Genomic DNA, 13,657 nt, shown 5'->3' on the forward strand with positions numbered 1-13,657 from the left:
CATCGCCTATTCGGGAAGGATGATGTTATAAGTGAGTGCTGAGACGGAGTTGCCGTCGAATGGTGCTCCACCTAGCCTTAAAAGTCACGGGTACCGCGGAAACGTTGCCATGGGCTTACTACATGCCAAGTCAAGTTGTTCATAATGGTCCATATCTGGACTACTCCGTAGATCTAGAAGATATAGACTGATCCAGGATTTGGTCTAGATTCCACTCAGATAATCCGAGATTCCAGTCCCAAGAACCGAGGCAACCGTTAACGTGGGGATGGTGCGCCTAATTCATGGTGATGTAATAGCACCAATAGAGAGATTGCCACGCAGACGATGTTATGATCAGAATGAGGGAGGTAGATTATACATAGTATGTCGAGGCAATGTTCATTCTGCTCTTCAGAAGAAGAAGTAGTTCCAAGCAAGACGAGAGATGTATTGTAATTACCCTGCGTTCGAAACAAAAATCTGAATTTGCTACGGAGGACCGACCTACTATGTAACTAACTAGTTAACTCACTAGTACTCCGTAGGTTGTAAACTAGTTAGCTAAGAGTCAATGATGTCATGGCACAACCATGGTTCATCCCCGCGAAAAGAGCCGCCACTATCAAGCCGCCGCCCAATACGTTTTACCGTATTTTTACACAGTACTTAGTAATTTTTTACACAGCTGCACGTTATTGGCTCCCATCCTGGGCGTAGTAACTACTATATCGTAGTAGTATCTCGGACGCCAATGCACTGCATCGCCCATAAATGCGCGTTCGATGGCCAGTGTACATTGTCTAGACTCTCAGACAGACAAATGCTATATGTATATGCCCAATCTTCAAGTGATCATGGGATTCATCCTCAAAAGCCCTAGGCACGGCATGAGCTCTCCTCGGAGAAAGGTGATCCCCCACATTCGTCTACAGTCTAGACTGCGTCGCACTAACCACCATAACTGAAACTACTTAAGTAGCTAACTTCAGTGGTGCTCGTGACTAAATGCTGTGTTGGGTAGGACGCGCCGCTGGGCGTTATTGGCATGCTGATCAATGAGCAATAACTAATCCACCCCCAAAGGACTGTGAGTCTACTGCGTAGAGTAAATTAAGCTGAATATAAGTACTTGTTGGTACATTATCGAAGTGTCATCGAGTGCGTTTGCCGCGTATTAAGCGTTACCGTAATTTTAGCCACTGGTGAGTTTCAAGCCAAGCTTTGCGTAATACGTGACTAGCGCAATACGGGACGAACAACGCAGCCAGTCACAGCGCGCGGCGTTGATCTGCGTCATCGGCCCATCCGATCCCATTCCACTCGCTCTCATCTCCATCTCGGGATTCTTTTGCGCTTCTCTGGTCTTGTTCATTTAACTACCACACAGCACATTGCACATAACTATAACTCTGATATTCGGATTGTCTCGCGCAGATCAGTCATCGGCTCGACTTGACACGGCGCATACATATTACATGCGTATGTACATACAGACAGCGCCCCCGCTGACACACACACACACACACACCCGTAACTTATTCCGTTGTTCCGCCGCTGCAGGACCACATCGACTAAAGCAGCCTTAGTCCTGCTGACCCCATTCCGAAAGATCCGTTCTGATTATTATTTATCTACATTTTTTTATATCTCTCGTGTGATATCTTTTATCCATTTTGCTTCCTTCATATGACTCTTTCTGCCGCCGTCTGACCACCAACCCACCCTCGAATCTTATCGTCCCCGCCGGACGTCGTACACATCGGACGTTTTGTGACCTGTTGCGCAATTCGAGCAGGGAACTGGGTCTAGCGAAGTTATACTTTGGTCACACTACAACTCCCAATCGACAGAGTATACTCCCTCAGAATTGAGCGCAAGAGATCCAAAGGTGTGGTGCATAAGTGGTCATTGATCGTCGCCGCTACTATTGATTTTCCTGCGGGACATCACTCCCGACACAGAAGACTAAACTGTACGTCCCTCTCATCTATCACATTTCCATTACCTTGTTTTAGGTTTATAGGCCCATCCCTTGTTTATATTTCCTTTTTTTTTTTTTTTTTTTGGTCACTTTGTTTTTTGTGCCAGATCAGAAGAACGCCGATCGGAGTCGTCACACCTGCATTTGGGTCATCTAGTTTGTGTTTGCAATTGATGAATGTACGACAATAAATACAAGATGTTGTCGCATTGCGAGCTGCAACCGAGATTATTCTCTCTGGCTGTGCTGCCCTTGGTTATTGTTACGGTCCCAAAGTGCCCAAAAGCGCAATGCGCTATCGTCCCATGATAACCTATGCCGTAGGCAACCCACGTGCTAACCATGGACCGAGTAAACAGAAATCAACATCTTCGTATTCAGATCATATCATCCTCCGATCTTGGCGCAGAGCACGTCGTCCCGATCTCACAGCTCCGTCCGGCACACATTTAGTTGAGATTTGCGAGAAGCTATTGGAACGGCCGCGAGAAAGTGCAAAACGATTCCTTCGTCTGCGGACTTTTGCTAGTCAAATAGTCGAAGCAAACAACACAATGTCACTCAGTGTTCCGAGGCCGGGTCGATCCCGGCCGCATTCAGAGATCTTTGTTGGTGCGGATGAGGAGCGAGTCGCTCAGTTTATGGCTGCCCAGATGCGGGATAGCGATTCCAGCAACATCTCACTTAACGGGGGAGGCTCTCGTCCCAGATCTCGGGGTCGATCAAATAGCGATGACTCGAATATTATGAGTAACGGCGCGATGCCGACGTTGCGCAATGAGCGAGTGGTTGCTACGGGAAATGGGATTACTGTTAGTGTTGCTTTGGCCGAGCCTTTGGTGTTTTTGCCGGGCTATGATCATAGTGATCCAAGTACGAAGAGGTCGGCCATTTTGAGAGGGCATTTGCATATCAAGACGACGAAGTCGGTCAAAGTGAAGAAGGTTTCGATATGTTTTCGTGGGCAGGCGCAGACAGATTGGCCGGATGGTACGTATTCTCCAGCGGTTCTTCAATTTCTTTCTAACGTTGTTTCAGGTATCCCTCCTAAGAAAATTTATTTTCACGACAAGAAAGACATTATAACATCGGGAATGATTTACTTCAACCAAGGAGAAACCTCCATTGTCCAGAATCCGTACGGCGCTCATTACTACAAAATCACAAATACGATACCATTATCAGCTACAAAAGAACCCAAGATATACAGCGTGACTACGACGACAAGAGAATTGTTGAAGAACGGCTCTACAATGACCGTGAACAGAGAGACTGCCAGAGACCTGAAACGATTATCTTTGCAGTCGAATCATTCACGCAGTTTCAGCAAGAACGAAACCTCCAGCAGCAATCAATCTCAAGCTGTACGAAACTATCGACTCTTCCCTCCTGGCGATTATCTATATGCATTCGAGTTTCCCATCGACGGATCAATGCCAGAAACGATCAAGAGTGAACTCGGTTTTGTGCGGTACGACCTCGAAGCCATCGTCGAACGATCTGGCGCTTTTCGTCCCAATCTACTCGGCAGCACAGAAATTGAGGTGGTACGAACCCCAGCCGAGGGATCCTTGGAGCAGGTCGAGCCTATTGCCATATCCAGAAACTGGGAGGATCAGCTTCACTATGACATTGTCATTTCAGGAAAATCGTTTCCCCTGGGAGCACAAGTCCCAATTGCGTTCAAATTGACACCCCTCGCCAAGGTCGAGTGTCATCGAATCAAAGTCTATGTGACGGAAAATATTCAACACTGGACGCAGGACAAGTTTGTGCATCGATTACAACCGCCGAAAAAGGTGCTGTTGTTTGAGAAACGGGCCGATTTACCCAGTGTCAGCACGTATCCTGGAAGCAGCATGAGAGTCACCGCTGGCGGTGGTGTGCCATGGGATCAACGAGAAGCAGCTGCTCGAGGGGAGGAACAGGTCAATCGAGGTGTTTCTAGCTTGTTGGGAAATCTGTCGAATGATGTAGGAGTTGGACCTACTGAGATGGAGTTTAGTGTGCAATTGCCGAGTTGTCATACAATGAAGGGGAAAGATGAGGCGCATCGGTTGCATTTTGATACAACATATGATAATATTCAGATAAATCATTGGATCAAGGTACGTCGTCTTCTGTTATTTGATCTAGAACCTCGGCTAACGATATAGATCGTAATGCGTCTGTCAAAAGTCGACGAAAAAGATCCGAATAAACGGCGGCATTTCGAGATTTCTATTGATTCTCCCTTCCACATTCTCTCTTGCAAAGCGACACAAGGAAACATCTTCCTTCCAGCATACAGCGACCCATCTTCAGACCCAGCAATCATCCAGGACGAATACTCCTGTGGCTGCCCCGGAGCACCAATGACTCGACGAAGCACACCAACCAGTCGCATCAACTCCTCAACTTCATTAGATCAAATCAGCAACACTAGTATCGACTCCAACGGCGCAAACCAAATCCGTGGCCTCCCTCGCAGCTTCACCAGCGGCTCAGGCGGCCTCTCCCGCCCAGAAGCAGCGCACATAGCCCACGAAGCCCCCAACGAACGCGATGCGCGACCCATACATCTCTTGCGCGCACCCTCCTTCGCACCTCCGGCATTCGAAGAACTCGAACCACCGCCACCACTCATCACTCCTCCCCCAGAGTACGCAAGTATCGTGGGAAACAACGACCGGGAAACCGTCTTGACGGATTACTTTAACCGTCTATCCTACTTCGAGGAACAGGATGATGAGGAGAGGGGTCTGGGAAGGGTGGATGTTCCGCTTACGCCGGGGGGACGGGTGCATCGTAGTATGGATGTGCCGAGGGAGTGGGTGAGGTTGGGAGATGCTACTGTTCAGTAAACTTCGCCTTACACATATATTTTGAGCAGAGCGGTAGCTCTGCGTATATATACATACTTTCACTCACTTGAAACAGCATTTTACGATTTACGACACTCATGATACGCGACCGACATGTACGACTCGATGTCTCTTTGTCTTTCACTTATCCATATATACACACTTAGACCACGAACGGCGTTCATTTGTCCATCTCTTTTCTTATATTCTTCTTATTGTTGCATCATGCTTTACCCTGCATATAGGTTGGTGGGAGGATCTCTGTTATTAGGCTCGGAGGTGGGAAAAGTGTGTCTATATGATTCAATCCTGTTTATATATGCTATAACATACTCACATACTCATGGAAATATTCATTGTATATAACACCAGTTAACTAACTATCTAGTAACTAACTAACTAGTTATCTAGTGAATAATGTAGTAATCGCTTCAACATGCCTTGGCTGGTCTAGCCGACAGCTTAGATCGTTTTGGGTATTTATCTGGGCCGTGAGTGGGGAATCTCTAATCTGTCGATGTTGATAAGAGACTTGAATCCCGAGGTGGCTCTCCTTCTTGCTAACTTCTTCATTAATGTTTTCTTGTTTAAATTTCATCTCTGGCTTTTATGAACGGAATTGCCTATCTTTAGGGTACTTTATTTAAGTCAGTAACTAACCATTTTGTTGCACTGGTACCAAGATCTTAGGTGCTTGAATCTCAGATCTCGGATTTCGATCTCGATCTCGATTGATTTGACGGAGTGCAGACCAGACGAGTTTTTAGCGGTAAGTAATAGGCTGGCTCCTCTCAATTCAACACGTCACATTGAATTTCTCTGTTTTCCTGCCCCAGTAAACTTTGAAATTGTTCTGGGCATCGTTATTTATTGTCATGGTCATACAGCCTGGCTACACAACCATGCACAATCTCTCGATTCTGCACTTGTTGTGGCTTGAATGATTGGTTGATTGCCTCCGCCCCATTCTGAGTCTTCAATATTTGGATAGATGCATTGTCACACAAGTCTCGAGACTTTTCGCGAACTTAGCACTTACTTGCACTTTCCGTGAGCATTTATCTGACATTCATCCTAGTTTTTTTTTGAGTCAACAACAACAACAGCAACAGCAACAGCAACATGCCAATCCAAATCCTCCCCCTACAACAAGAAGACATCCCCGGCGTCGTCGACTGTATCCAAGAAGGCTTCGCCGACGACCCATACCATCTATGGGTCTTTGACGGTTCAAAGGTGAGTCTTCTTCCCCCTCATATCCATACCCCTCTCTCGCCCATCTCTCGGTGAATCTTGGCTAATCTATCGAGGCCGCTCACCGAGTCAAAACCCAGTCCCTACCTAGTACCTACTGAGCTAGGCTAGGCTAGGTAGGGGGCACTGGTTTTTTCTCGCTGCCTTGCCCCTCGTTCCTTTCCTGGGAAAAAAATGATATAGTTTAACAAAGACAGGAACTCAAGTTCTCTCACTGCAAGATGTTTATGGGGGATTAATAATGCTTTGTTTTATGTTGCGAAGGAAGTTGGCCACCACCAACAAGAAGAAGATGATAATGGTGATGATGACAGTCAACAGAAACAGCAGCAACAGCAACGGGATGGGAGGATTGTGGGCGTATCATGTTGGCTTGCGCCGCAGCCCGCTTCTACACCCCAAAGCTGGTATGCATGGTATCAACTCCAGCTTTTGTCGTTGAGGCAATTGATTACGAACATCCGCTTCCTCGGCCACGGCGGCTTGATTACGCAGCGGTACTGGATATGGAAAGAGCAACAAACAGCCGCCCAGCAAGAGATATGGACTGATAAAGAGCGGGGTTATTACTTTTGTAATATGGTGACTGTCCGCCCCGATGCTCAAGGGCAAGGGATTGGGAGACAGTTGTTTGAAGTGGTGATGGATCAAGCCGATAGGGAAGGGGTCAAGTGTTATTTGGAGAGTTCGAAGGGCGAGCCGAATGTGAAGATTTATGAGAAGTTGGGGTTTGGGTTGGTGAAGGAGATTGATTGTGCGGATGGGGGGGATGTTTGTCGGGTATGTTTCTACTGTATTCCCTTGTGGTCTCTTGAGAGGAGTTTGGTGTGAAGGCTGGCTGACTGGTGATATCTAGTTGTTTTGCATGGTTCGGGAGCCAAAGGGTGATAAATCTTGATTGTGGATGGGCTGACTGTCGACAATTTTTGAGACAAGTTGATAAACGGCGTATACAGACTGTTTTCGATATTAGCATGCGATTCTAGCTAAGAAGTACGTACGGAGCACATATGGAGTAGTTGAATAGTTTGTTAAGAGTAGTTAAATGTAACTTAACTTAAATCCGGGGAAGGATTACATAATTAATGCCACCATGGCACCAATGACGCAGACCCACTTTTAGTGTAACCGGTACATACGTAGCTCCTGCTCAACCGCGAATAACCTCATCCTCACAACTTCGAGAATACAACTTCATCGCACTGCCGTCTACTCGCATGATGATGAACCACGACTTTGCTCCCCACGGAGGATAAAAGATATACCACCGACTCAATAACAATGAAGAAAACACTCCTGCTCGTCTTTATCCACGGATTTAGGGTTCGCCCCTCCTCCTCCTCCACAGTCACAGACATTGAAATTAGGCCGCTGATACTTGAGTTCCGCAGGGCGGCAATGATACTTTCCTCAAATTCCCAGACCAACTCACCGCTCTCGTGAGACATGCGCTCCCCAATATATCCGTGCAATACGTGACGTACCCCAAATTCGAGACGAGGGGTGACTTGAAAGAATGCGTGGGGAGGTTTCGGGAATGGTACATCTATCTACATACAAAACACATATTGAATCATTCTCCTAATGTGCTTTTTTTTTTTTGGACAGGCTCCAGAATAAAGTAATAGACATCGAAGTCGCCAACTCCACCCCCTCACCAACCATCGATCCCTCCGTACACGTTATCCTTATCGGGCATTCAATGGGCGGCATCGTTGGCGCCGAAACTCTTTCGCTGCTCGCCTCCGAACAACCCATCCCTTCCCTGTCTGCATCACAAACAAAAGAATCCGCGCCTTTCTTCATGTTTCCTCATGTCCAAGGGTTGATGGCGTTCGATACACCGTTCTTGGGAATTGCGCCGGGAGTCGTGTCGCATGGCGCGCAGGAACATTATAAGACTGCTTCGGCGGCGTACAATACTTTAAATGAGGTGGCGGGGATTTTTGGATATAGGGGGAATAAAGCTGTCACTGCTGGCACGGCAGCGACGACCACATCAACGACGACAACGACAGCTGGTTCTGTAACGTCGAAATCGGGAATATTGCCCCTCCCACCAGCAACGACGGACGCAGCTGCAGATGCTGCGGCGACACCTTCGTGGTCCCGATGGGGGAAAATGGCCATGTTCGCCGGTGCAGCTGGCGCAGTTGCGGCCGGCGGTGCAGCAGCACTGTACTCGCAACGGGAGCGGTTCAGTGAAGGATGGCGATGGGTGACTTCCCATCTCGAGTTTGTGGGTTGTCTTGCGCGGCCCGGCGAGCTACAGAAACGTGTTGCTTCGCTTGCGGATATTCAGCGAGAAAGGGGGATACAAGCGATTAATTTTTATACCTGTCTCGGCCAGGGGGCTGCGCCGAGGCCTGTTGATCCTGCCTCCAATAATGCGACGAAGTCACCACAATCCTCGCTCTTCCTGCGAATCCCCCGCGCCAAGGATCGCACATTTTGCCATCTCCCCGAAGACTTTGATGCCAACGACCACTTGCTAGCGGGGGACGGAACACTGGACCATCCCGGCCTGCGATGGGTTCTTGCGCTGAATGATAAAGCATCTGATGAGACCACGGCGCATATCAATATGTTTGGGCCGAAGGAGAACCCAAAGTATTACATGTTGACGCATGAGGCGGCGGATGTGATTGTGAGGTGGATTGATCAGGGGTGGTATGCCAGTGCTACTACTGAGCGGGAGGGTGGTGATGACGGGGCGATGAAGGAGCCGGAAGAGGGAGGAGAAGGGGAAGGGACAGGGAAGGGGAGGGAGGACAAGGAGGACTTCATTGTTGTATAGAGTTCATGGGGTTGTATAAGGTATATGGATGGAGACGACAGATGAATGTTAAGTTTCGAGACAGTATATAGTTATATCTATTATAATCACATCATTAACAAGAATCGACTGCCAACGAAGTAGTTGTACAACAGCCCCAAAGTAAAGAAGAAAAATTATTATACCGCAGCGGCATGTAATAGTAAAAACGAAGATAAATAAATATATGCTTTTGAACCAGGACCAAAGTGCTTGCTCAAAGACAAGCGAAAGTGCGAATGGAATTAAAAGAAAAGAAGAGAAAAGAAAAGAAGAGAAAAGAAAAGAAGAGAAAAGAAAAGAAAAGAAAAGAAAAGAAGAAAATGGTCATGTGCTGAGAATGCCCTTACAAAAAGAGCAGGCCAATTATACAAAAAAAACGCCGTCGTCATAGAATTAGAAAATAGCTCGTTTCAATCGAGTTCAGAGAGGTTGATTAATATCCGGAGTGATTAGCGCCAAAAGTCGATGAGCGATAGTGCGTGCTGGGTGCGTATTCGGAGCCTCCGTCGGGATAGATGGTGAGGCGGCGATCTTCTTCGTTTACTTCCTTGATGTCCCAGTTGTTTGATTTGACGCCGACGGAGAATTCGAGGTCTTCTTTTGTGATGGAGTCCCAGTACTTGGTTCTTTGTTAGTTTTGATAAGATATAGCGGGGAAGACACGTGAGGGGGGTACCTTGTAGATCATCATGACGGCAAACAAATTGCAGATTGTGCCAAAGAACAGACCATCGAGATAATGCTGTATACTGTCGCAGATCTTGGCGCTCAAGGCGTAGACCAGGACTTGTCCAACAACAAAGAAAAATACGCCCAATGAAATATGTCCCAACGGCCACCTGTCATCGAGCGTGTTCCAGACGAGCAATAGCTGCATAATAACGTAGATTGCAAGACAGATCGCGTTCAACACATAAACCACGACAAACAGACCCACGGGATTCGCAGGATCGAATCCAACCCATCCCTTGAACGTGAAAAGAGAGATGATGTATGATATAACGAACATTCCTGCCGAACTCGCTCGTAACAACCATACGGAAAGATTTGTCCCGTCTTCGTAGAGTTGGAAGCCCACAAACCCGTTGATCAAAAGGCAAGTACAGGTGGCTGAGGCGAGACCGTTTTGACCGGCCACGAACCAGGGGAATGGGCCGCTGCCGGGTGGGACGACGCCTGCATCGACGACGAGGGAGATTGCGGTGAGGAGCATGTAGAGGTAGAAAAAGTCGGTGATTTCTTTGCGGCCTGTTCTCTGTCAGTATCGAATCCCGACGATGTTTTCCCGAACGGGCGCATAACTTACCAACGGCGGTAAATTTCGATCGAACATGCAGAATCATAATAACGGTCATGGCCAACGCAGCAATATGCGCAAAATCAGATGCAGCCTGGAAAATGATCGTATTGCCCACGTCGATGTTTCGCGCATAACAAGTTGCTAGGATTCCACTGGAGCCCTGAATGGGCGACTTTGGTCCGATCAGCGCACATTGCGGTATGGGTGCCGTTTGGCAGAAACTGTCTAAAACGGTGATTCCGCTCATTTTGATTTTGATTGATATTTTCGAATCGCGTCTTTCAAGATGATCTGGGTGCGGCAACAGTAGTGGGAGGAGAGCCCTCCAGTGCCAGGCAAGAACGCCCCGAGAGGGAGGAAAACGAGAGTCGGGTTATTGTATTGTAGCGAGCGATATGGTTTGCGTGTATAGCAAACCACGTAAAGTGTTGAAGGGTCGAGGAATGGCGATTCACCACAGACTGAGCAAGACCCGACGAGAGGCTTTGAATCAATCTTTGAACGACTCAGTCGTTGGATCTGTTGCTCCGCCAATGTCTCACCCTGGCGCATCACGTGACGATGTTCTAAGTTTAACTTTTGCTATTTTAGGGTTAGCCCCGGATCCACATGGAAACCCACCTCGACGACGCCAAAATCACGTGGTACCGATCTATAAAATCGTAGCCAATCAGAGCATTCGTTTCAGTTGACCATCTACAAGAACTCTGCTATAAGAACCTAAGAATAGAGTAACTCCCCTAGTCAGAGCTATAGAAATATAGCTCTGTTGGTTTATCTCGGTACCAAAACACGAACCAAGGATTGGGATATTCCATGGTGGTGACCTTATTAATATGGTAGAACCGATTCCTAAAATTCGGCGCTCTAACAAGACGGGTATGAATCATATATTCCAGATAAGTTATTGTTGAGATACAATGTAAGCATCATCTCGTTATTTTTAATAAATTCCTTTACCAGCTTGTTTAAATTGCTAGTACTGTTTGGCCTATCCTGCTTGAGATATTTATCTAGCCTATTAATTGATCCCTCCCGAATGTGCTGTGTTGCATCCAATGATTGGCTGTTATTCCTTGCACTTCTGACACAGTAGTATACAGTAGTTGCACACGAAGTGAAATGTCACCTGCTGCCTTCTGCACATCTTCTCCCCTTTTGATTTACCTCAAGAATCGAGAATCGGAAAAATAAAATATTTCGATGTCCCCAGGAGCAAAACTTCCGAGAATCCGATCTCGCCGCAGCAGTTTATATACATATCCCACCTTCGCCATCGATAATTCTTGCGACCTGAACTGATACAGACTGCGCTCGACCTTTGATGCTTTGGTGTGTAAGCGACGATTATAAATCAACGCATCCGTCCTGTAACGATCACCACCGAAGTTATAATGGCTTCGCAGAAAGTCTACTCTTACATAGCAGCCGGCTCAGTCCTCTTGATCTCTATCCTCGTACTGCGCCGTAAGAAGGCAGCGAAGGAGCAGCAGCCTCCTGCACCACCAAAGCCGCACCCGTTGGCAAACACACCACCTGAGAAACTCCCTCAATACATTCAGGAACTCCTTGCAGCAGTTCCTGGCTGCGTTGTTCTCCAGAGCGATGTCGAGGCTTTCCAAAAGGCTGTAGATTATAGCTGGGCCCAGCAGAACCGCGAGATCATCCCCGCGTGCGTCCTGCTCCCGCAAGACACGCATGAGCTCAGCAAGATTGTTGTAATTCTGAAGAAGGAACACGAGAAACGCAATCTGGCTGGGTCACCGGTTGAGAGCTTTTTTTCGATCAGGAGTGGTGGCGTCAATCCAGGCCTTGGGGCGTCAACCGTGAAGGATGGCGCTGTGATTGACCTCAGCCTGTTTTCTGAAATTATTCCCGCTCCTGATGGAGTTACTGTAACTCTTGGAACAGGTTCCAAGTGGATTGATGTTTACAAAACTCTGGATGAGAAAGGGTTGACTGTGATGGGAGGAAGAAACGCACCCGTTGGTGTAGGTGGGTTGACCTTGCAAGGTAAGATTTCTTCGGCGCAATATCAATTATACCGATGATTTCAATGCTAAGAATCCGGAATAAAGGAGGCATATCGTTCTACTCTCCCAAATATGGCTTTGTCTGCTCCAACTGCGTGAGTTATGAGGTTGTGCTCGCCGACGGCAAAGTTGTTACAGCGTCTGCCTCAGAAAACCCTGACTTATGGAGGGTGTTAAAGGGAGGCGGAAACAACTTTGGCATTGTAACTCGATTCACACTCCGCAGCTTCCCTTCTGCACCTTTGTGGACTTCGGGAATAGTGACACTGGCCGCTTTTCAGTATGAAAAGTCACTGAAAGCCTATCATGACTACCTTGCTCACACGAGTTCTGGCAAGCCCGGCGCATTTGATGAGGACGCTGCTGGTCCGATCCTCAGTTTTATCTATATACAGAAACTTGGCTTTCAGATCCTTGCACTTTCAATCCTGTATACCAAGGTTCCAGAAAGCAAGAAGTGGCCGGCTCACTGGGATGCATCGGGCTTTAAATCGCTGCGAGGCATCCATAAAGACCGAGTGGAGACCAACACCAGCGTTGTCGAAAGATTTGGTAGTACTGCACCAGCTGGAACCCGTCACGTACAAGGGACGACGACTATCCGCAATGATCTTGAAACTATAAAGAATGCTTACGCTATTTTCTGTGAGACTACAACTGAACTACGCCGCGTGGATGGACTTGTATTTCCGTTTATCTTCCAGGCAATCTTGCCAAGATGGATGAACAAGGGAGACCCAAATATCTTTGGCCTTGAAAAATGTACTGAGCCATTGATCATCATCAGTTATTCCGTCACATGGACTAAAGCCGAAGACGACGAGTTCGTTCGATCGACTATCCGGCGCAGTATAGAAAGGATAGAGGCAGCCGCAGAAGCGAGGAAGACGGGTCACCAGTACCGCTTCATTAATTACTGCATGGAATGGCAGCGGCCATATGAAGGCTGCGGCGAAGAAAACCTCAAACTCATGCACGAGGCGAGCCACCGGTATGACCCGACTGGGCTGTTCCAAAGCGGGCGTGCTGGTGGGTTCAAGCTAGACATCTAGTAGCGTAGCTAGGTGCCTGTGCGTATAGGTCCTTAGTGGCGTAGTATTAATTTCAATCTCAAAAGCCAATTCGTCCGAAAACCAAATACACGGTATCGTAGTACGTATATTCTCTTCCTTGACTAAGAAATAGTTAGCCACAATGCCCAGCTTTTGGACTAAATTTTCCGGTAGCTTTCAGGGAGATATGGTTTCTGAAGTGGATAAAACGCTCAGGCTTTTTTAATACCGTATCTTTAAGCTTTGGAAATCTTCCTGTTTGAACCGTTTGGCCCCCATTTATTTATAGGATGCATTAGGTAGGTACGGAGTTACAGCGCATTTGCGCTTTGCTAGAATCAGCCAGTGGCTTTTTGTAGGTAAACTATATAAATCCAGATGTACTAAGACCGCT

The 13,657-nt window shown here is 47.4% G+C and overlaps 5 protein-coding genes across 5 annotated transcripts; 4 read left to right on the forward strand and 1 right to left on the reverse strand.

The window, feature by feature from the left end:
- Positions 1 to 2,253: 2,253 nt before the first annotated feature.
- Positions 2,254 to 4,806, forward strand: EYB26_006756 (uncharacterized protein; the record flags this gene model as incomplete). Its single annotated transcript, XM_054266029.1, has 3 exons — positions 2,254 to 2,953; positions 3,002 to 4,071; positions 4,120 to 4,806. 3 exons carry the CDS (start codon positions 2,254 to 2,256, stop codon positions 4,804 to 4,806), a joined length of 2,457 nt encoding a protein of 818 aa, XP_054122004.1.
- A 1,122-nt stretch (positions 4,807 to 5,928) lies between these two features.
- On the forward strand, positions 5,929 to 6,958 carry EYB26_006757 (uncharacterized protein; the record flags this gene model as incomplete). The annotated part of the gene is made up of 3 exons (XM_054266030.1): positions 5,929 to 6,042; positions 6,244 to 6,840; positions 6,917 to 6,958. 3 exons carry the CDS (start codon positions 5,929 to 5,931, stop codon positions 6,956 to 6,958), a joined length of 753 nt encoding a protein of 250 aa, XP_054122005.1.
- A 383-nt stretch (positions 6,959 to 7,341) lies between these two features.
- On the forward strand, positions 7,342 to 8,857 carry EYB26_006758 (uncharacterized protein; the record flags this gene model as incomplete). The annotated part of the gene is made up of 3 exons (XM_054266031.1): positions 7,342 to 7,383; positions 7,452 to 7,600; positions 7,669 to 8,857. The coding sequence occupies 3 exons, from the start codon at positions 7,342 to 7,344 to the stop codon at positions 8,855 to 8,857; spliced, it is 1,380 nt and encodes a 459-aa protein (XP_054122006.1).
- Positions 8,858 to 9,311: 454 nt separating this feature from the next.
- On the reverse strand, positions 9,312 to 10,425 carry EYB26_006759 (uncharacterized protein; the record flags this gene model as incomplete). Its single annotated transcript, XM_054266032.1, has 3 exons — positions 9,312 to 9,497; positions 9,555 to 10,126; positions 10,185 to 10,425. The coding sequence occupies 3 exons, from the start codon at positions 10,423 to 10,425 to the stop codon at positions 9,312 to 9,314; spliced, it is 999 nt and encodes a 332-aa protein (XP_054122007.1).
- Positions 10,426 to 11,572: 1,147 nt separating this feature from the next.
- On the forward strand, positions 11,573 to 13,263 carry EYB26_006760 (uncharacterized protein; the record flags this gene model as incomplete). The annotated part of the gene is made up of 2 exons (XM_054266033.1): positions 11,573 to 12,191; positions 12,257 to 13,263. 2 exons carry the CDS (start codon positions 11,573 to 11,575, stop codon positions 13,261 to 13,263), a joined length of 1,626 nt encoding a protein of 541 aa, XP_054122008.1.
- Positions 13,264 to 13,657: the final 394 nt, after the last annotated feature.

Source organism: Talaromyces marneffei, chromosome 5, assembly GCF_009556855.1.
Source record: "Talaromyces marneffei chromosome 5, complete sequence".
Taxonomy (NCBI): domain Eukaryota; kingdom Fungi; phylum Ascomycota; class Eurotiomycetes; order Eurotiales; family Trichocomaceae; genus Talaromyces; species Talaromyces marneffei.